General features: G+C 45.3%; 6 protein-coding genes across 6 annotated transcripts; 4 read left to right on the top strand and 2 right to left on the bottom strand.

Annotated features, from left to right (window-relative positions):
- Window positions 1-1,706: 1,706 nt before the first annotated feature.
- On the bottom strand, window positions 1,707-3,599 carry LAJ45_06563 (uncharacterized protein; the record flags this gene model as incomplete). The annotated part of the gene is made up of 1 exon (XM_046116126.1): window positions 1,707-3,599. One exon carries the CDS (start codon window positions 3,597-3,599, stop codon window positions 1,707-1,709), a length of 1,893 nt encoding a protein of 630 aa, XP_045970787.1.
- A 17-nt stretch (window positions 3,600-3,616) lies between these two features.
- LAJ45_06562 (uncharacterized protein) lies at window positions 3,617-4,476 on the bottom strand (the record flags this gene model as incomplete). The annotated part of the gene is made up of 6 exons (XM_046116125.1): window positions 3,617-3,691; window positions 3,745-3,804; window positions 3,929-3,939; window positions 4,229-4,233; window positions 4,284-4,380; window positions 4,458-4,476. The coding sequence occupies 6 exons, from the start codon at window positions 4,474-4,476 to the stop codon at window positions 3,617-3,619; spliced, it is 267 nt and encodes an 88-aa protein (XP_045970786.1).
- A 3,796-nt stretch (window positions 4,477-8,272) lies between these two features.
- On the top strand, window positions 8,273-8,652 carry LAJ45_06561 (uncharacterized protein; the record flags this gene model as incomplete). Its single annotated transcript, XM_046116124.1, has 2 exons — window positions 8,273-8,383; window positions 8,524-8,652. 2 exons carry the CDS (start codon window positions 8,273-8,275, stop codon window positions 8,650-8,652), a joined length of 240 nt encoding a protein of 79 aa, XP_045970785.1.
- A 2,760-nt stretch (window positions 8,653-11,412) lies between these two features.
- On the top strand, window positions 11,413-17,206 carry LAJ45_06560 (uncharacterized protein; the record flags this gene model as incomplete). Its single annotated transcript, XM_046116123.1, has 9 exons — window positions 11,413-12,505; window positions 12,563-13,924; window positions 13,985-14,239; window positions 14,289-14,447; window positions 14,500-14,757; window positions 14,806-14,910; window positions 14,970-16,432; window positions 16,487-17,002; window positions 17,057-17,206. The coding sequence occupies 9 exons, from the start codon at window positions 11,413-11,415 to the stop codon at window positions 17,204-17,206; spliced, it is 5,361 nt and encodes a 1,786-aa protein (XP_045970784.1).
- Window positions 17,207-18,036: 830 nt separating this feature from the next.
- LAJ45_06559 (uncharacterized protein) lies at window positions 18,037-19,003 on the top strand (the record flags this gene model as incomplete). The annotated part of the gene is made up of 4 exons (XM_046116122.1): window positions 18,037-18,565; window positions 18,631-18,802; window positions 18,859-18,909; window positions 18,985-19,003. The coding sequence occupies 4 exons, from the start codon at window positions 18,037-18,039 to the stop codon at window positions 19,001-19,003; spliced, it is 771 nt and encodes a 256-aa protein (XP_045970783.1).
- Window positions 19,004-19,010: 7 nt separating this feature from the next.
- On the top strand, window positions 19,011-20,261 carry LAJ45_06558 (uncharacterized protein; the record flags this gene model as incomplete). Its single annotated transcript, XM_046116121.1, has 2 exons — window positions 19,011-20,003; window positions 20,076-20,261. The coding sequence occupies 2 exons, from the start codon at window positions 19,011-19,013 to the stop codon at window positions 20,259-20,261; spliced, it is 1,179 nt and encodes a 392-aa protein (XP_045970782.1).
- Between the last annotated feature and the right edge of the window lie 222 nt (window positions 20,262-20,483).

Raw genomic sequence — 20,483 nt, 5'->3', positions numbered from 1 at the left:
TCAGGTACACAGTTAGTTAGAGGCTGAGATGGTCAGATAGGTACATATATCAGAACCTCCAACTGCACTGCGCCTCCGGCTGCACACTCGAGGAACAGCCAGACAGCCAGACGGTGTGGAGCTGCACTGGTGAGTGAGCCCGAGTGAGCGCGCGTGTAAGGCGTCTCGGTAGAAAGGCCGGACCGGCGAACATGAACGTTATTAATCGCAGCTAAGCATATTACTGGCTATTATGGTAAACAAGACACGAGAGAGACAGACAGACCGTCGGAATTGGTGGTGAAGCATTCGGTAAAAGAAGCTAGGGGGGGAAACGGTGATATAATATTGTATTACCTACATGTAGCTTTGAACGATCGATCGTGCCTATATCTCCTGTCTGTACTAGTATGTCGGTTGCACCGATATGTGATATGTCGATATAGATATGGATATGGATATGGCGGTAAGCTCGGTCAATTAAGCCTTAGGGGAAATGACCATTCCCACCAATAAAATAAACGTGTATCACCGCATGCCCGCAAGTGGACGGAATAACATGCAACGCGGAGGGAGAGTCAATCATCCTAAGCGAAACACACACACCTTTCCCCCGCGATCGTGCAGGTGCACACAAACAACCCCCCCAAACCCCCATCCCAATCAAATTCCACGATGCAATAAAACAATAAAAATAAAATAAAAAATACTAGGCGAAAGTTGGTATTCCGCTCTGTCCCGACTTCCCATACCGGAAAGCAGTGCGATCCGGCGCCGCCACCTTGTGGGGAGAACTCTCTGCAGAATTGCTTCCCTGAAGGATATTTCTCGCCCTTAGCGCCAATCAGCACCATGGATTACTCGCATGGGTGAGTTGACGACCACAGGATTCGAACCGGACACCGCTTTCCGTTGGAATGGAAAGGGAAATCGAGACTGAGATGTGGAAATCTTCTTTCAAAACGGCCATTACAGCCAAAAGACAACACCGCAAAATAAGTTATCAACCGATCCTCCAAAAGTAAACCTATCCCTACTGCGACCACAATGCTGGGTGAGGTAAGACAATGCACGTCAACTTCAACGACATCTCTGTCGTCTAAACAAGAATTGCAAATAGGAAATCTATTAAAAACTTGACTACTTCTATTTTTGCATATACATATGCGCCCCAGGAAATGAATAAAAAAACGTTCACAGCAAATTACTAACAAGCATCAATTTCAAGGAAGAAGTACTTTTTAATCAGATAACCAATACAAATCCGTAAATGCAACATCAATCTCAATCCCCAACATCCAATTCAAACCACAATGAAACTAAGTTTTAAAGACAAAAAGAACTGCTTCCGTATAGAAGTATGTTATTAAAATGTGGTAATAAGTAAAGAAAGCTAGATACGCCGGTTGTCCCCCACCTTCCCCAATTTAATATCCCCCGGCCGCGGTTGGATATTCCTGTCCTCTAAAAACATACCCCACAAAGGAAAAGACTTGGATATGTCTGCCAATGGACAAAATAGATAGAGATAATAACAAGCAAGGCGCAAAAACACAGCAAGACTCCAAACCCAACCACCCACCCTTTCCAATGACACCTTCCCGCACCCCAACAAATGAAATCCGGACAACAAATAGACAAAAAACACCAATACAAATGAAATAAATAGTTTAGAGACTTGTCACTTTTTGTTTTGTTCCTTTTGCCAACCCTCCCCTCCCTTGTGATCACCGTGCAATTCCAATAAGCGGCACTTGTGATGTTGCCAAACTCCAATCAGCCACCTGTTCTTCCGCATCCATCTCCCATAAAGTGTCAGCCCATTCGGAACTGATATCAAAATCTTCAAAAAGCCCAAGTCCTTTTGAATTCTCCTCTGACTGATGTTTCAACCCTGCTGCCTCCATCTCCTCCAGTGCCTCGAGCATCATACAATCTGAGCTTGCTGTCCTCCTCCGATCCATTCTCCTCGGTGGAGTCGAAAGTATCTGACCATATGAAGAAACCGATGATGCTGAAGACAACATCAGTTCCGGGGTGGATGTGAGCGAGCTTGTCATGCTTGGTTTTCTGTGCATTGGAGTGATTGGTAGCGACATCCTTGGATAGGTCTCCTCCTCCTCGACATCACAGTCGCTATCACTATCATCCTCGTCTGAGGAGTAATTTCCGGTTGGGCTGTTGTAGAGCCAGGATGTCTTTACCTTCAAAGAGCTGATACCTGGGTAATAGATCGACTCGGCATCATCGATGATCTTGACTTGATCGCCGGTGAGTCCCCCAAATCCGATAGAGTCGTTGCGGGCTTGCATCGCGTTTTGTCCGCCGCGGCAGAAAAACGTTGCAATGGAAGATTTCCGCGAATTAGGAACCGAAGGCCTTTTCGTGTAGACAAACGCCGGCGAGTCCTCGATATCAGATGACGCATCGTCTTCATCATATAGAAACGATGATGTTGTTGAACGGGGTGACGGGGGTTGAGCAGTTAGATGTGATAACTCCAATATCTCTTTATATTCAGGTACTGCTATGGTGATGTTATCCTTTGGTGCTAAGGGTGAGAAGATGGGAGAGCTTGGAATACTCTCGAAGATGTTTTGCGGTATCGGGAGGTATGTTTTAGGGAATTTGGTGACTGTGGTGTCTACTTCTGTGGTTTTTGGCATTGGTGATACTCCTCGGGATGCATCAAACCAAGGGCTTGCCAAATATATGGGAGTGACTTCTTCCAAGTGTGGGATTTCTCGGTGAGTGGGCTCTTCGTTCTGATAACTGTAACTTCTGTAGATTTCCTCTTTCTCTTGAAATTCATCGTCACAATCCTCTTCAAGGGTTTGAGAAAGCAATTGTACGCCAGCTTCTGGAGATAGTGAAAAGTCGTACTCTTCCGGGGCGAGCATTGAAGTGTCCAGTACGATTGCTGGTTCCAGGGAAGGAACAGGCTCATTAGCCTTTCTGATGGAAAATGGAGGCGATACCTTCTTCGGGGCCTGAAGATTGAGTGGTGGCGGTGGTGGTCGGCGACTGACGCTCTTGTTGCGCTTGGGAGCTGATTTGAAAAGCCGGAATCGAGAATGTGCTGTCGCACGAGTGTTTGGTGTAAGAGGTATAGGTGTTATAGGTGTTCGAGCGACTGGAACTACAGGGCTTGGTGGGGTATCGTCCCTCTTCTTGCTACTATGGAATTGGAATGGATGGAATCCTTTGAATATGGAAGTTTTTGTGTTGATTGAAAGGGGACCCTGTTCTTTGATTCTCATCTTCTCAATCTTTTCGATCCTCCCAACAACTTCGACTTCTTCGTCGCTGTACTCCGAAAACTCGTCGTCCTCCTCAATCAAAGTGGCAGCAGGTGAAGGAATAAGTTCATCTTCAAATGCTAGAGGTGAATTTTGGTAGTTTTGATTCTTCAATGAAGCAATGGAGGTCATTGAAGATCGCTTTGAAGCCCATGGTGACGATGACATGATTGAAATATTTTTGCTTGATGGAGAAACCTCACCATCCTCCACCTTATACGCTTTCCTATCAAGACTGGCTTTTGGCGAACAGGGTCTTGAGACGACCGCGCTAGGTGTTACTGGACGAGGGTTGAACGAAAAATCCGGCTTGAAGACCATGTTGAGCGATTGTTACACTAATCGAAACAGCATATCAATACGATGGAACTAGTGTCGAAGTACTGCTGGGCAGCAGTGGATATATGTAGTTTCTAATAACTGTGAGTAAGGCTGGGTTTGTTTTATGGGGCTGAAAAGAACATACTGCAAGTTCAGGTCGAATAAATCCGGGGGGTGTGAGGAGGTATTTGTTTTTTGTTGTTTCCTAATAAAGACCCGGACGAAATGATAGTACTAGTACAAACAATAATATGTACTTTTCAAGACGGGGATGGCGGGTACAGCGTGGTAATATGGTAAAAAGAATAACGGGGTTATTATTTTCTTACTTTAATGAAAGCTGTGGAGGTGGAGCAAGCCGAGGGTTACATATACCTATATAAATCTCCGGCATTTCTCTATGCAAAACCGGTATGCGTTAGGGGCCCTTCTGGAATTTCCAGGTAAGGTGACGGTGTTGAACCGTGCCGCAAGCTGAAAACAGACTGGTATAGTCGTGGCTGGCTCGTTTCCATGGAATACTCGCCCGTAACTGGCCTTGGGCGTTTGGACTTCACCCTTGTCCGGTACACAGACACACAGGCACACAGGCACACAGGCACACAGGCTTTATTGTCCTGGCATTTTACAGGGGCTTGTGGGTCAGCCCGGCGATCTGTCAAAGCCCAAAGCTCTCATACATACATCCTTGTGGGGGTTCCTGTTACTGTTGGTGGTGGTTGTGGTTGTAGCGATGGTGGTACTACATGTGGTGATGGTGGCCGCCCATTGCCGCTAGTTACTGCTGTCGTTATCGTTGTCAGTGCCAACACAGGGACTCTCTGAACTGTATGTCAGCCTGAATGGCTGGATGGAGACTCATATCATTGATAGTCATCGTAAATGATCTCTCGATTATTCACATGCATGCCTACTCTGTGTGCAAGGAACAAATGAGAGTGAAAGAAAGCTATGGCGTTTCCCTTTGATTATGAGCCAGTTGCAAGATATGTTGATAAATGAGAGACACACTGTGCGGGTGGGCGGGTATCCGCATTGGACAGATTGTGCCCCGGTTTACCGTGTTTGTGCTATATCAAATATTGCTTTTTCTCACTTCTCTCCTCTGTAATACCGCGGGTGCCCTCCCAAGTCTCAGCAATATTGTTGGTTTCCTCTCCGCTGATCATGAAATTTTCGTTCGTTTTTTTTTTTTTTAGTTTTCGTTCACCAAATTACGAACGACATCATCGAGAACGTGGAATTGAGCAATTGATATTATTGCCCTTCCGTCATTTACAAAGTCCAGACTCGTTCTCCTTTTTTCTTCGCAGTTCATAGCATCATCGCGGTTCCACGAAACCCAGTCCCGAAATAATTCCCTGGAGGTTCGCCCTAGCCAAGTGTAACACTTATTAAGAAATCTATAAACGCTTTCGTTACTTGTTGAAAGTAACGCACCCCACAGTCTACTACCCTCTTCAGAGTTTAGAAAACCCAAGGCTTTTCAGCGACAGACTCGTACCCCCCCCGCTAACCTGGAGAAAAAGGCTGCCAACCCCGGTATCAACAAGGCACGGATTGCATTCACACCCTCAGGGGTCGTGCGGCTCGGCGAAAGGGCACAAAAGCGACACCAGTTGCACGAACTCCGGAATGCCTACCCTACGGTGAGCGTTTTTTTTGGTTTTTGTTTCCTTTTCTTTTCTATAGCCAAAGGCTAGAGCAAGCTTAACTTTTTTTTTATTGAGGAAACTCCGAGGATCGGGCGGCCTTCGGTGTATTAATAGCATTGCGGACATACTTGTGATACCCGCAGGCAGATGGAGAAAGAAATATCCCGAGAAACGAACCATCCAATCATCTGTTATGATAATACCCCATTCACAGTTAAACGCTGCTGTACTTAATACACATTGTAAATACATATACATACACGAGTAGTTGAGAGATGCGTAGAAGGGTGCACTGGCTGGATGCGAGATGTTTCTCGGCTTCTAACCCACCTACCCTACCCACACAAATCTCACAGATTACCGATATCAAAGCGCCCTTATTACCCCCATGCAAGCCAAAGCTTCGAAAGCTTAGGTGGTAGAGTAGATTCCATTGAAAAATCACACCTGGTGGTCTACTCTATTATTAACATTTATCCTTGTTGTGGTAACACCTTACTGCACTGTTTATCATGTGCCGCTGCGCTGCTGCATTCCCGTCACATCAAAAGGGGACCTGCCAAGATGGTATGCGGTTAGACTGAGCCTCACGCCGTGACATCATTCTCGTGATGCTACCGACAGTAGAGGGTAGAACATAAACATCTGGTTTTCGATTATTACCCAAAGTCTGGATACTTGAGTACATCAGTCCCTCCCTCGTGCATATATGTAACTGGCGTTGATAAACGTGGTGTCTGTGATAGGTGCCCTCGTTGCTGAGGAACTACACAACAACAACCAACTCACACTCGCGAACTATCTGCATCTTGATTCCGAAGACCTCGGTGGCTACATGTAGTTTTGGTCTGTAGGAAAGACATAAATTGTTATATCCGATGGAAATGCCGTGACACGTCCGTTAGGGGGTGATGTTCCAGTTTTAACTGGCTTATTGATGACAGCAAGAGTCCATGCCCGGAGATGAAGAAAAATGAGCGTGATATATTTATGCATTGCAAACTCATTGTTTGTAAGCTTATGACGACAGTGGCACTGCATATTTGGAATTTCTGGAAGCTTTGTGAACAGTATTCCCCGATCTTGGGCCCCGAGAGCTGGGTAGTCATGACTACTCACTCGAAAACGTCGTGCAGATATATGCCGAGATGAATCAATACCCAAGCAAAGTACTATAGCTGTAGATAGCATCAGCGGTGTTGATAAACACATATTTAGCTCTTACGTCCTTGTGTCCTCTTTAGTTAATATCCGTGACAGAGTGTAATAGAGCAAGATAATATAGGGGCTGGATCATGACATGGCATGGCATGACATACCGAAATCCAAATACTTGAGACCAAACCGAATCTGTGATTGAAACATGGTCTTATTAGACAGTTATCGTTACCAAATCACCCACCCCTCGGAGGTCCGTCCAGACGGGGGTGCCCGAGAACATTACAGCATATGACATGACCTCACTTTCGTGATGTGGTTCTCTGAACCTCCCCATGATGTGTTTGTGTTGTGAAGTACTTCTTAAGTTCCAGAAAGAATTCCCATATTTTGTTTTTGCGGGGAAATATTGAGATCGAGTAGTTTGCTGCGCATGCACCCCACGCAGGTACCGGGGATGTTCACGTTATGGGTATCCAGCTTGCCTTTGATAAGACAGAAGAGCCTGATAGGTTTTGCAATCCCGAGCTCCTGTGTGATAACCCACGATTCACCTCTTGATGTATCCAGGATCTTGGTGGTTGGTTCCGCACGGTACAGCACTCAGCTGCCAATTGATACGGAATGGATGAAGCTGACCCATGCGCGTGGGGAACTGGCAGGCATGACAGTTATGTTTCAACTTTTCGGTTAGTGATCGATAAGCTGCTATGCATTTGAACGTTGACAGACTTATACTCTATAGAGAGCGGAGGAGAAAAGCCAATGGAGAAGTTGCTTCCCGAATCACGAACACCCGGGAGGTCCAATAGAAACTCGTTTGTTATTCCATCACAACAACAGTGTATGTACAATGTAATACCTATTCCACATACGGGTACATGTAACATGTACATGTATGTACCTACATGCGCATTGCCATTGTAGTTATCAGTTTGATGGGTAGAAAAATTAGCGCGGGACAAACTTTAATCGGATATGTTTACCATTTGGGAATTCGCAACCTTTCTGTACCACTGCAGCCGTGGTCCCATCATCGTTCCTCACTCGGCCAAAGCTTCTGGGCAAGCAGCTGTTAAAATCGCTTGATTGACATGGCCACCTTCCGACCTACCTGATCGAAGACAGAAAACTGGCATCTAACTATAACAGTACATGTAGTCCTGGGAACAGGGATCGATGGACTTTCTTAGTGAAATCTCCCCACGATGGGATTAAGATTAAGGGAGGGTCTAGCCTCGCTTGTTACCCTCCCCTATGAGTTCTACCCCTTGATCTCGCACTCTACCTGCGTATGATCTTTAGACTATCTACATGGACTTCGGTGATTTCTTCCTTTTATTTTCCGACGTATGCACCCCACCAAATCGAAATATACGCGGAAAATCACGATCTGATAAGATCTGACCATCGGTGCGAAGCTCCACAGCTTCCATCCTCGTTACTCGGAAATTGGCCGAGTTATTATCAGTTCGGACTTCCGACTGCATTGCCTACATCTAGATGTATGTATGTACCTGCTCAAGTCGGCACATGTATATATACTATTCTGTTGGACGGAGCTTTGACTACAAGATCTTATGATCTGCCGGGATAATAATCGTACCGAACCACCATGAAGAAGGTCCAGAGATTCACATGCAAGCAAGTTATACCAGAGCGCAATGACGCAGATGGAAAATTCCCCATGAAGACTCATCAACTAGGCGTTTTTTTCCAACCTGATATTTACCTCGGTATTAGGACTTCACTCTTGGTGAAACTCGCAGAGCAGGCCGATGTTGGTAGCTTCATAGCTATCGTGACAGAGATTCCCCACTAGAAAGGTCGGAGGGAATGTTAAGTTCGGATTCCCTGACGATGAAGCTGGATATACTCGGCCCGTTGGTGATTTTCATCCTATATCTTCAGGAAGATTATGGAGACGAGGTTAGTTTGAGTGAAGGGCCATGGTTTTCCGGGGTTACCCTGGTTAGTATCCCAAGTTGGCGGCGGTTTTACTCGCATCGAATCTCCCATTAATGTCATTCTTACGACGCTCAAGTTCAGTAAAACGGTGTAAATACTGGGGGGAACGTCTTATTATATGTATCTTACGATATATCTCATAGGCCCGATTTACCGGTTCGAGCGGAAAATGCGGCCTGTTTTTACGGAACTTAAAGGCTCTGATTACATGCAGCTTCCTCGTATTTATGATAAAGGAATGGAAACGGCTGAAGGAATTGAGTGGTATTTAAGATAGGTCTCGAGTAGGTGCCTATACTAAAAAGTTTGCGTTGGATGGTTCCATGAGAGTAGTCGGTCCACCACTCCCTAAAAGTACGACGCAATCCGATCTTCGAAAGCTCTTCTCATCAATACAGATCTGAATCATCACAAATAAAAATCACGCAATCAAAAACAACCAATGGTTATTTTTGTCTGTCTAGAATGCATATGCATTGTTTTTCCTAACATTACACAAAAAACCCAAGAATCGGACGTGGGAAGGGCCCGTGATTCCCATCACCTCCTAGGCCGGCTTTCTAAGATGAGATCCAGGCAATCCCCACCTCATGGAATGTTTGTCTTTGAATTTCCCAATTAACTTCTAAAAGACTTGACTTCACCATTGCATTGACCGGTACAAACCTAACCCTCTAAGGAATGTGTTTTACTTTACTCTAAATTGAGGGAGGAGCGCATATTCTGTATCTCGTAGTTCGAGCGAGATTGTGATTATGCATTTTGGGACTGCAACAGGGTCGATTCGATTTATTAAAAATATTAGCATGTTTTTCTTGGCATTAATTACTTCTTCATCGGAGTATATAAAGCGTATTATTACTGCGGGTGCCGTGTCTCAATCTCTGTAGATGTTTCAGCCTCCATTAGAAGTTTTCTTTCTTTTTCTTTAAAGGAGAGTAGCTCCGCTTACTGAACAGAGAGCGAAGTATCCAAACTCTTGAATTCAATCACTTAAGCTTGTATGATGGGTCCTCATAAATATTTGATGAAACATCACACGGTCCCGGTCTTTGAAACGGCCATATACTTTCCCCGGCTTATTCCTCACGATCATATTAACACCCCATCTTGCGCATTTGTATAAAATTTCGAGTGCCCTGAGATCAGTGGTACGCCTTGTTCCGCAAACAATCTGGTTATTCAATCCTGGTTATGGTGCACTGGTTTACTCCGCATGATGTGATAGTGATGCGGCCAACAGCTTGCATCAACTGTGATGTGATTCCGTGCGTGTCCGCGTGCAGAATTTTGGAAGCTTCCGTGAAGGTTCCTAAGTTTCAGCCTCAGCAATATCAGATGTCGAGTCACTGAATAGGTGCGGGTACGTGTTATTGCATGCAATCGATGAGGCGTCTTGCAGTGGCGTATATATAATTAGAATTTCGGATATTCGACTAATCATAATGCAGAGTGTAGTCATGTGCGAATAATCAATTCATGAATTGATATATATGCACATGAGTTTCATCAATCGTCAAGTTTGTGGGTCATGAATTATCACTCGGGTTGCTTAGGAATTATAATAACTGTTAAAACTACATAATTATTGGGTGCGAGTCTAGCTGATAGTAATTCCCTACGCGTTAGAGAATGCAGGCAAGATAATGTTTTGTAATACAAAGTCTACGTTAGTATATGCAGTACTTAGCACCATGCCTGATAATATATAGGTTAATTACGTATATAATACGTCAAGTGGGATCGTATCATCGATCATGTCTCGAGATCTCTCCTTGCCATATTGGTACGGAAATGGCTATAGAGATCTAGAGGTAAAAGTAAACTACATGTATAGAGGGCTTGACTGCTTAGTCGACCATAGACCACAGAGGAGGGTGAATCAACTGGCATATACATACGCATATACCGGAATGCTCAATAGATTCTTCCATTCACTACATCATCTAACTACATATAGTAGTAGTGCGCGCTATATGTACTACTGATATTTTAGTATGGTATTGACGACCATAATGTCTTTCTAGATGCATGTAGCTAGCTATAGGTTCTGAGGCCAGAACTCAACACAATTCCTTTTGGGTCTGCGTGAATGAAGGCGTCGGGAGTTGGTTGGTATAATGGGATACTCTAGTACTACTACAGCTTAGCTTATCCCAAGTGCACGTGTGATCGGGGTCTCTTGTTTATATGTACATACAAGTACATCTTATACTCACTCACAAAATGTACTAGCCCTGTGGAAATGTGACGTTTGATATGATTCAATCATTTTATTAGTTCCAACGCAAGCAATTATAGGAATACATGTAGATACATGTAGCCCTTTTCAAATTCGCTACGCGTATACGCTCTTCCCGATGTCCGCGTCTCATGGATCACAGATAGGTATTATCAAGTGTTACATATATGCAATCAATGGACATCACCACAACTACATGTAGCTAATGAGTGCTTATGTATTCGTACCGAGATTCATGAACTATACCATTGAACCGCAAACAACTCTCATAGTCAGCAAGCTGTAGGATTGGTTGTGTATCCTGATCAATTCACAGGGCTAGGGTTCTGGGGGATACCACAATCAATCGAAAATTGTTGCTTTGGTTTCAAGCCCCATAGGAGAATCTTCTGGAAGTGCTTTAAACGCGTCGAAGAAACATCTTTACGCGTGAGAGGCCACAATCCGAGCTAGGAAAAGTGTGTTCTCTTGAGTAAACCGCGCCAAATCACGTGCTCAGGACTGTTTAGCTTGGCACCCTTTCCACGCGCAACACAAAGCGCGACACCCCATCATCGGCACCCACACCCAAACACCTTTCTTCCCCACTCATCCCCCCCATCCACATACACATCTTCTGTTCGAGTTGCGATTTAGCGATTTAGCTTTTTTTCACCTCGAACCCCCAATACTTGCTTGATTGCTTCTAATTCCCTTCAGGAGTCAATTTTTACAAACTTCATTTCTCGAGTTATCCCCATCGAGAAAACACATCACCCTGCCGTAAGGCAAAAGAGAACAAACGAGAGAGATGGCGCCAGCGCGCCGATCTACGAGGTCGAAGGCGGAGACGGCGGGCAACAAAATAGAAATAGCACCAAAAGTTCCCGCTACACGTGTTGCCAAGAAAGCGAAAGTTACTGCGAAAGAGACCATTGAAAAAGAGATCGAGGAAAAGGATGTACGGAGATCTACGCGCACCAGGAAAGGAACAAATGTTGAGCCAGAGGTGGAGAAAGTAGTAGAGGCCAAGGCTGGAGATGAACATGAGGCTGAGGAGGAGAACAAAGCAGGGAAGAATGGAATTGAAAAAGCTGACACCACACCTGCGGTCCCCGAACCTCAAGCTGCGCCTGTTAGCGATGTTGGCCCAACCGTCCCGCTCGTAAAAGCTAAAGCGACACGAGGCCGTGCTGCGAAGGGGAAGACTACAGTTACTGCGCCAGTGGAAGAGGAGGTCGTTATTGTCGAGGCTATTATTGCTCCTGCGACACCTGCCCCCACATTAAGGCGGTCTACAAGAGGAAACCGCGGAGCATCAGAAGCCCCTACAGAAGATAATAGCATTACTATGGCACCTACCGTAGAAAAGCCGAAACGTGGAAAGAAAGTCACTTCGGAGATTTTCGAGGCTTCTGCCGTCGAAAGTGCTGCCGCCTCTTCAAGCGCTACGCCTCATTGGGCTAAAAAGAGAGAAAGTAAGGCAGAGGAACAGACGGAGGTGATTGTTGGTGGCCAAGGAGAGGATGTGCTAGAAAAAGCCACAGCGAAAGGGAAAAAAAGGAAAGCTTCAGTTTCCAAAAAAGGGAGGGGCAAGGCGAAGAAAGTACACGAGGAGCTCGAAGCCGAGGAGGCCGAAGCCGAAGCCGAAGCCGGAGAGCCCGAGATCGAGGAGCCTGAGGCCTCTGAGAACTTCGAAGTCGAGGAAATTGCTACCGCCGTTAAAGAACCAATCCCCACTGTTGAGGAGGAACCCACAATCGGCAACGATCCAGTAACAGATCACGAAGTTGCCAAAGAAGAACCCAAGCACTCGACTAAAACAGCCAAGCCCTCTAAGAAGGCAACCGCTGCCATGAAGGCCGCCGCCAAGAAGGCGATAGTTACCAGGAAGTCCACAAGAGGTAAAAAGATCGAAGGAGTCGAAAATCAAGACGAGGCCGCTCAGCATGACCAAACAGATCGAATTGTGGAGGATATCCCGATGGCAAATCCTCAAGTTATTATGGAATCTTCCAAGGAAGCCAATGACGAAGAGACAGTTCCAGAACCAGCATCGGAGGTATTGGGGTCCTCGCAAGCCACCGAAGTAGACGATTTTCATGGGGAGGGAACAAATAAAGTACCCAAAGCTCAAGATTCTGGAGTTTTTATCGATTCTTTTAGAAGTACTCAGGACGGATCAGAGGCAATCCCCAAAGAACAGATTGATATTAAAGCAGTTGAACAAGAGGCGAAGGAAGACAGTGAGGTCGGAATTAAGAGTTCTGATATCACACGCGGGAGTGCGGACTCTATCTCAGTGAAGAACGCCGGGGACGAGAGCTCCAGCGTTGCTCTCATGAACGAGAACCCCTCATCTGAAGAAAAGACCAAAAAAGCCGAAAGTCACATCTTTGCGGCTAGGAACGAGGACCCCAAGAATCAGGCGGAAGATGCAATCGAAAATATAGTTGGAGCTGATTCTCAAGCCACCAATACCAACAAAACCAAAGTTCCCAAGCCTAAGAAGAAGTCCGCAGCTACTAAAAAGAAAGAGCGTGCAGCGGCAACCAAAAAAGCAAAAAGCCAACTTCAACCTGAAATTGACGCTGATGGTGATGTTAATGTTGACGCTGAGCCAGAAGCAGAAATTGATCATAAAAGTGCTCCGTCAAGCTCGAGGATTATTGATCCCGCTATCGTCCTTGGTCCGAGAAAGAGCGGCATTGCTAAGAAAGTCACAACAGTTAGAAGGGGAAGAAGTGCTGCGGCTAAACCGGAAATCGTTGTGACTGAATCTGCCCAAAAGGATGAAATCTTGTCCGATCACGGCAAGGATGCAGAGCCAGAGATTATTGGCAAGAAGCCGAAGGCCATCCAGGAAACTGAACCAATTGATGTCGTATCTGAAGGAACATCACTTAGGCAGAGCTCAAGTGAAGCAGTTACTCGAATGAGCGAAGATGTTCAGAATGAAACGGTTCACGAGGAAATCCCTGGGAAACCCTCCGAGGAGGTTGTTAGCGCGCATGATGAGGATGAAGAATTCGCTTTACCAATGTCTAAGCCAATTATTCTTTCCCCGACTAGATTCACTTCACCGGATCCCAATTTAGACCCCATCAAGAGTTCAGTACCTTCATCGCCGGTCACTTTTAGTGTATCTCATCCACAGCTGCACTCTTCACCACTTCGTAATGCTAGTCAAGAACCTATTCTTGCCTCTCCAGGATCAGTCAGCACGCCTAGAGGCCCTTCGCCAATCAAAAAGTGGGCAACACCTAATAAACATACGCCGAGTCGTCTTTCTCAGAGTGGAACCCCATTCAAGAATTTGGAAGGTAAAAATACAATTTTTCGCCGTTTAGGAGTGTACTAATATCGTTGCTGTCCCTTCTTAGACTCGAGAGATATCAGGAAGGTCGCCAGCACCCCTACACGAGTGCTCAATGTCGACGTTCAAAGCAGCCCAGTTATGATGCCGCCCCCAACGCCGGATGCAGTTTCTGGTGATGGAAGAAGTCCAGTCAAACAAACACCAACCAAGGAGTCGCTGGTAGGCGATGTTGTTCTGAGCAATGCGAAGGTCAATTTGGAAATGGAAAATAAAGGGCATATGAATTCAAGCCCCATCAAAAACCCGACACCTATAAAAGGTAAATCCAACCCGCTCACATTAGTTACCAACCACTAAAACTTTCACAGCGGACTCTTTTATTCGATCTTCCCCGGCTGGTCGTTTAAGCTTTGCCGAAGACCTCCCTAGCCCAGCTGCGAGGAGATTGGAGAGTGGAATTCCTCTTTTGAAGAGCCCAGTCGCGTCTAGTTCCTCAATAAGCAGTCCTATTAAGAAGACTAAGCTTGGTAAGTTTACTTAAGATTGTTTTTATTTTATTTGATGTTAATAGAAGTGCAGATTTTTTGAAAGATACGAAGACCTCAGCACTGAGTTCATCACCAAGTTGGAACTTGTCTTTCACCTCGGAAAATGATGAAGATGACGATGATAATGTTGGTGATGATACATTTGCTGATCGGGAATCATTCCACGATGTTGAAGATCTTGTTGATAAGCTCGATGAAGAAGAAGTCTCTACGGAATCTATTCATAAAGAGATTGTTGACCAGGAGGAGACATTTGTGGAGAAGCCTGCGGCTGTTTCACCTAACATTCGTAAGTTACCCTTTTGCGAGACATTTTGTATTAGCTAATATCGCATAGTCCCCGAGGAAGACAAAAAAGAGGTTGACGACAGCAGATCATCTAACCTGGATGAAAGTAAGTTGTTTAAATTGTTTGATAAGGCTAAGAATACCGTTGGGCGAGGTATGCTCTCTGTGTAATTCTATTCTTTCTAGCTACTACGTGTGTCTAACGTGCAATAGAGGAGTCTACGCCTTTGGTACCCGAAGTAAAGGGCGACATTGCCGAGTGTGACCTTACATTCACTGCGTCTGACAATGATTTTGACGAAGATATCCCGTCCTCTCCCTTAGATGAATCCCCACTTAAACTTCAAGAGTTTTCTTATGAGCCTACTGCAAGCATCTTTCCTCCTAAACCAGACTGTAGCAAAGTAGAGGGAGATGAGGAGGAAGAGGAGGAAGAGGAGGAGGAAAGCGACACTGAAGTTTTTTCTCCGATCATGATTAATAACCAGTCGGCCCGGAAAGAAGAAGAAGACACGGACTGGGGTGAAGACGAGGAAGATGGTAAAGGGATGAAATTCCACTTGGATCCCGAGAGCACCGGGGGACGCCTTCAGGAATTTCGTGCCTCATCGCCTCCAAACTTTTGGCGAGCCCAAGAGTCCAAAGCTACTAATTTCTCTCCAAGTCCATCGCCTAGAACAGCTGATCAACCGGGCGATGAAACCGAATTTGAAAAGTCATACGCTCGTGGCCAAGAGGAAGTGGAAGAGGTCCAAACTGCACTAGGCGACGACACCTTCGAGCAATCATATATCCGTGGTCTTGATATTGGCTCTGATAAATCATACGAGGGTGTCAATCTATTGCCTGACGAAGAGGCTCAGAAGACACCGGTAGATATGGATAATACTTTCGAGCAGTCCTATATTCGTGGCCTAGATATGGGTTCCGATCAATCGTACGAGGGTATCAACCTACTACCTGATGAAGAGACCAAGAAAACACCAATAGATGTGGATGATACATTTGAGCAGTCATATGCCCGTGGTGTTGATATTGGTTCCGATCAAGAGTACGAGGGCATCAACCTATTGCCTGACGAAGAGAAAGGCGAGGAGATTGGAGAGGACACTCAATTTGAGATGTCGTTTATGCGAGGAGTGGAAGAAGAGAAGGAAGAAATCAAGAAGGAGCAGGTAGAGAGAGAGAGGGAGGAGAAGATAGCCAAGGGCCGTAAGCGGTTCTTGGAGGAACCGCAGGAGGATTTTCAAGCTCTCAAGAAGAGCAAAGGAAAGGACGGTCGTCGTCGTCTAACCTTCCATCCTGATGAACCGGTGTCGAAAAAGACCAGCAAGAAGCCTCGGAGGATGTCGGATAGCACTTTACCAGACCGTCAGTATTACCTCAAAAACTCTCGACCAGACGAGGTCCAGACCAACTGGGAGGAGCACATCAGGCGCGTGAGGAAGGAACGCGTCGCAGTCTATAAGATTCAGAGAGCATATCGGGCTTATAGGGCTGCGCGTGCTGAAGCTACAAAGGCATCTACTGGGGATGGGATCCCGCACATCGAAGAAGGGAGTGAAATCTCACCAGTCTCAAAGGTGGATGAGAACCCACCCGTTACAGAAGTGGGTGAAATCCCACCTATCACAAAAGGGAGTGCTCTTCATCATCCTCCTGTTCGTCCATCAGTGGTGAGACTCCGTCTTTCTCATTAATCTTAACCATATCTAACTAACCCAATATAGCCCCCAGAGAGAAAAACTCGTCGATCCCAAGTTCCTCTACCTGCCTTTTCAAGCATACCACCCCCAAGTTCCGGAATTCCACGAATCAAGAGGAAGGCTGCTGACGGCCTTGAAACTGGGAGGCGGGTCACTAAATCTAACATCCCTGTTTCGAGTAGCGTCTCGATGCCTGATCTAATCCTAGCGATGTGCAACCGCCACACAACTCAGAACGGGTTGTTCTCAGTGGGTATTAAATTCAAAACTATTCAAAAACCCTTCCCTCGCCCCAGTGAAGCGGCCCTTGATGCTGCCACCCGGAAAGCAGCCCAGGAATCAAAGGAAAGGCGCTGGGGACTAATGCAGGAAACTGGCTGCATGCTTCATCCCGGAGAAGAGGAGGAATGGGTGAATAACGATAATTCGAAGGTCCGATGGGACCCGGAATTAGTCTATATTTGTGATGATGAAGAAGGGGAGGCTCCACCAAAAGAAAATACCAAGAAGTTTCCAGAGCGTGGTGTTCTAAAGGCACTGGTAAGTAATCAGGATTATTTATGCTTTATCAATAAAATGCTAATATTTCCTTAGCCTCCGTTGACAATCCATGGAAACTGGGTTCCAGCTCCTAATGCCCCTCCTCTCCAAATTTCGAGGGAACCTGTGGAGGTATCAAGAGTACTATACTTAGGAGAGCATGACCAAAAGGAGCCTGTATATGGGAAGAAGCCCAGAAAGTAAGATGATTTGGGTAAATGATTTTTAGCGGTTTGCGTCCCGAATTTTCTATCCCTTTTTATTATTCTGTCTTATGTCTCCTGGGGGGTTTGGGATGCCCTTAGTTTCTAGTTCTTGGAGCTGGGATGGAATATTTCTACAAAGTGAGCTATGATGCGGCAAAGGGTATTCTTGGACATGGATGTGCGTGTATGGTTGCTTTCCACATAAAGGCGATGCCTATTTTCTTTTCTATTACTCGGTGTTTCTCTGTACTTTAAGCGGAGGGGAAAGGGTCACTTCTTCTTTCTTTCATTCTACTGTCAATTTTCAGCTGTATAGTTTTTAAGGGGTTTATTGTTAGGAAATCTTTTTTTACTGAGATATATTTTGGGGTTAGTACTTACGTTTTACAAGCACTTTTCCTTTATCACGTTGTATATGTGTAATTATTCTACATGGGTTAGGATTACGATAGAGATATCAAAAAAAAAATATCAATTCAAGTTAAATTAATAGTTCTCTGGTTGGAAAGCTTAAACGATTGGTCACAAATATGTTGCGTACTTTAACAAATCATTACTTGGCTATATACGTGGTTCATGAGGTAATACGGAACCAATTTGCACAGTCTGTCTGTTGGTACTGCCTGTCTTTCCGGTCTAAATTAACGCTAACTACATGTACTTCCTAACTTATAATATACTTTCGGAAAACAGGGACCAACGATCACGATAGCTGTAGTTAGTTTTGCCAAGAAAGCTACCTTCTCCTTACCCGGCTCAATGCAACAACGGTAAAGCTGTGTGAAGCTCGGACATCATCACCTTACATCTGTCAACCAGCAGCTAACCATGGAGGAATCCCTATCTCTCGAAGAAACCAACAAGCTCCGAATATCTCTCGGTCTCAAACCCTTAAAGGTTGACACCGAGTCTAAACCCTCTGGTGGCGCTATAGGCGAGAAAACCTATGACAACTCGGTTGAAGGTCATGAACGACGGGCTGTCGACAACTGGAAGCAGCACGAAACTGAAATCCAAAAAGAGGCTACACGGAAAGCTAAACTTGATGGCATTAAGAAAGCGCGTGATGTTGCAAAAAGGTTCGCGCAGCTTGAGGGCAAAGGGTTAGGGGAAGAAGAGGAAAACGAGGAAGATACAACGACGTGGGTTAAAAAAATGAAGAGGCGACAGAAGAAGTTGGCAGAAAGGATGGCCAAGGATAAGGAAGAGGAGGAAGAAAGAGCTCTCAGAGAGCATAAAGAGTATACTGCAGATCAATTGGCAGGTGTTAGAGTTGGCCATGATCTGGATGAGTTACATGAAGGCGAAGAAGGCACAATCTTGACGCTCAAAGATACCACCATAGAAGAAAACGAAGGTACGTTGATCTTATTTTCTGCTGAAAATATATTCACTAGTACTAAATACTAATTTTTTGATCAGAGGACGGCGACGAACTTGTATCCACCGAACTGGCCGAGAGGGAAAGGCTCAACGAGAGAATGGAACTGAAGAAAAAGAAGCCAGTTTACAACGCCTATGACGATGACGAAAATGGAGAAAGAAGTGTTTTGGCACAATATGATGAAGAAATTGATGGGAAAAAGAAAAAGAGGTTTGTACTCGATGGTTCTGGCAATTCTGCAGACATCAATGCTCATCGGGAAGAAGTGATCGAGAAACTCAAGGCAAAACCTATCAAAATTACTTTAGATCTTCCAAGTCAGTATCCCCGGTCTTATTTTTGAGATTCCCGCGATTACTGGTGCACGACTGATAGAAAGTCTACAATCGCAGAACCCGAAGTCGTCTCTGATTACGCCATGAACACAAATATCCGAAAATCTAAGAAAAAGAAATCAAAGTCGACTCGGAAGAAGACCGAAGACGATGACAGTCTTGCACCACCCCCTGAGAATACACAAGAGGCGCCCGATACCAACTCTATGGAGGTTGATTCAGCCCCTGCGAGTGCACCCAAGCCAAAACGAACCTATAAAGAGACATCATTTGTTGATGACGAGGACCTTCAGGATTCTCTTGCGACCCAGCGTCGAGCTGCTCTAAAGAAACGTAAAATACTAAAGCCCGACGCTTTTGCTCGTAAATTGCTTGAAGATGCAGCAGCAGTGGCAGAAGAGGTCTTGGATGAAGCAGAGAACGCAATGGTAGATGATGAGGAAGAACCCGGGCTCATCATTGATGAAACAACTGAGTTCGTGGCGAATTTAAGAGCGGCTGTCATCCCAGAACGCAAAAATATCAAAGTTGAAGCTTCTAGGATCACATCTATGGCCGATGATTGGGTGGAACCTCTTAATGGTGACATCGAGGACATGGAAGTTGACAGTGTTGACGACGTTGACGGTAAAGCCGGCCATAAATCTAACAACATCACTCCCGGACCTCCGGACGGAGCCCCGGAATTCTCTAGCACAGGTCTTGAAGAGGAAATGACTATGTCCAGAGGTGTCGGTGCCACACTCGCCATGCTTAACCAGCGTGGTCTTCTTAAGCGAGACGAAGAAGCAGAGAATAAAGTTCAACTACTTCGCGATCGTCAGAACTTCAATGTTCAGAAGCGACTCCGAGAGGTTGAGGCAGAAGAAAAGGCAAAGTCGCAAAGACTACGTGATAGGCAGAGCGGGAAGTTCGATCGCATGTCCGCGAGAGAAAGGGAAGAGCATGCTCGATGGGAGAACAAGCAAAGAGACCTTCAGGAGGCAAGGGACTTGCAGACAAGGTTCAAAGAGTATAGACCAGACGTCAATCTACAATATAAAGATGAATTTGGCAGAGATATGACACCAAAAGAGGTTTGTTATTTTCAATTCCCTTTTATTTTCTGGCGTGCTCTCGTAACTAATAAAATTCCTCGTATCCAATAGGCATTTAAACACCTCTCTCATCAGTTCCACGGAAAGGGCTCCGGAAAGGCAAAAACTGAAAAAAGGCTTAAAAAGATAGAAGACGAGAAAAAGAGAGAGGCCACATCAAGTCTTAACACCAATTCGGCGAGTGCTGTACAGGCCGCCGCAAAGAAAGGGAAGCAAGCAGGAGTGAGATTGATGTAGAGGAAGTCACTTGTACCACTAAATTATATGGGTCAGAAACATGCGTAACGCAATAGAAGCTATTTAAATAGATTTTGCAGGTCTGCCACACCGGGTCCACCAGCCACACTTGCAGAATATACCATCATGATTTCCTCGGTTGTTTTTTATGTTTAAAATAATTCTCAACATAGCGGGTATGATCAAACAATACGGAGATGGATCAAACTTCCGATATAGTAT

This window comes from Morchella importuna (assembly GCF_003444635.1).
Source record: "Morchella importuna strain M04M26 chromosome Unknown Morimp01GS019, whole genome shotgun sequence".
Lineage (NCBI taxonomy): Eukaryota > Fungi > Ascomycota > Pezizomycetes > Pezizales > Morchellaceae > Morchella > Morchella importuna.
Note: the sequence above shows the minus strand (reverse complement) of the source record. Positions and strands in the feature narration are given on the sequence as shown.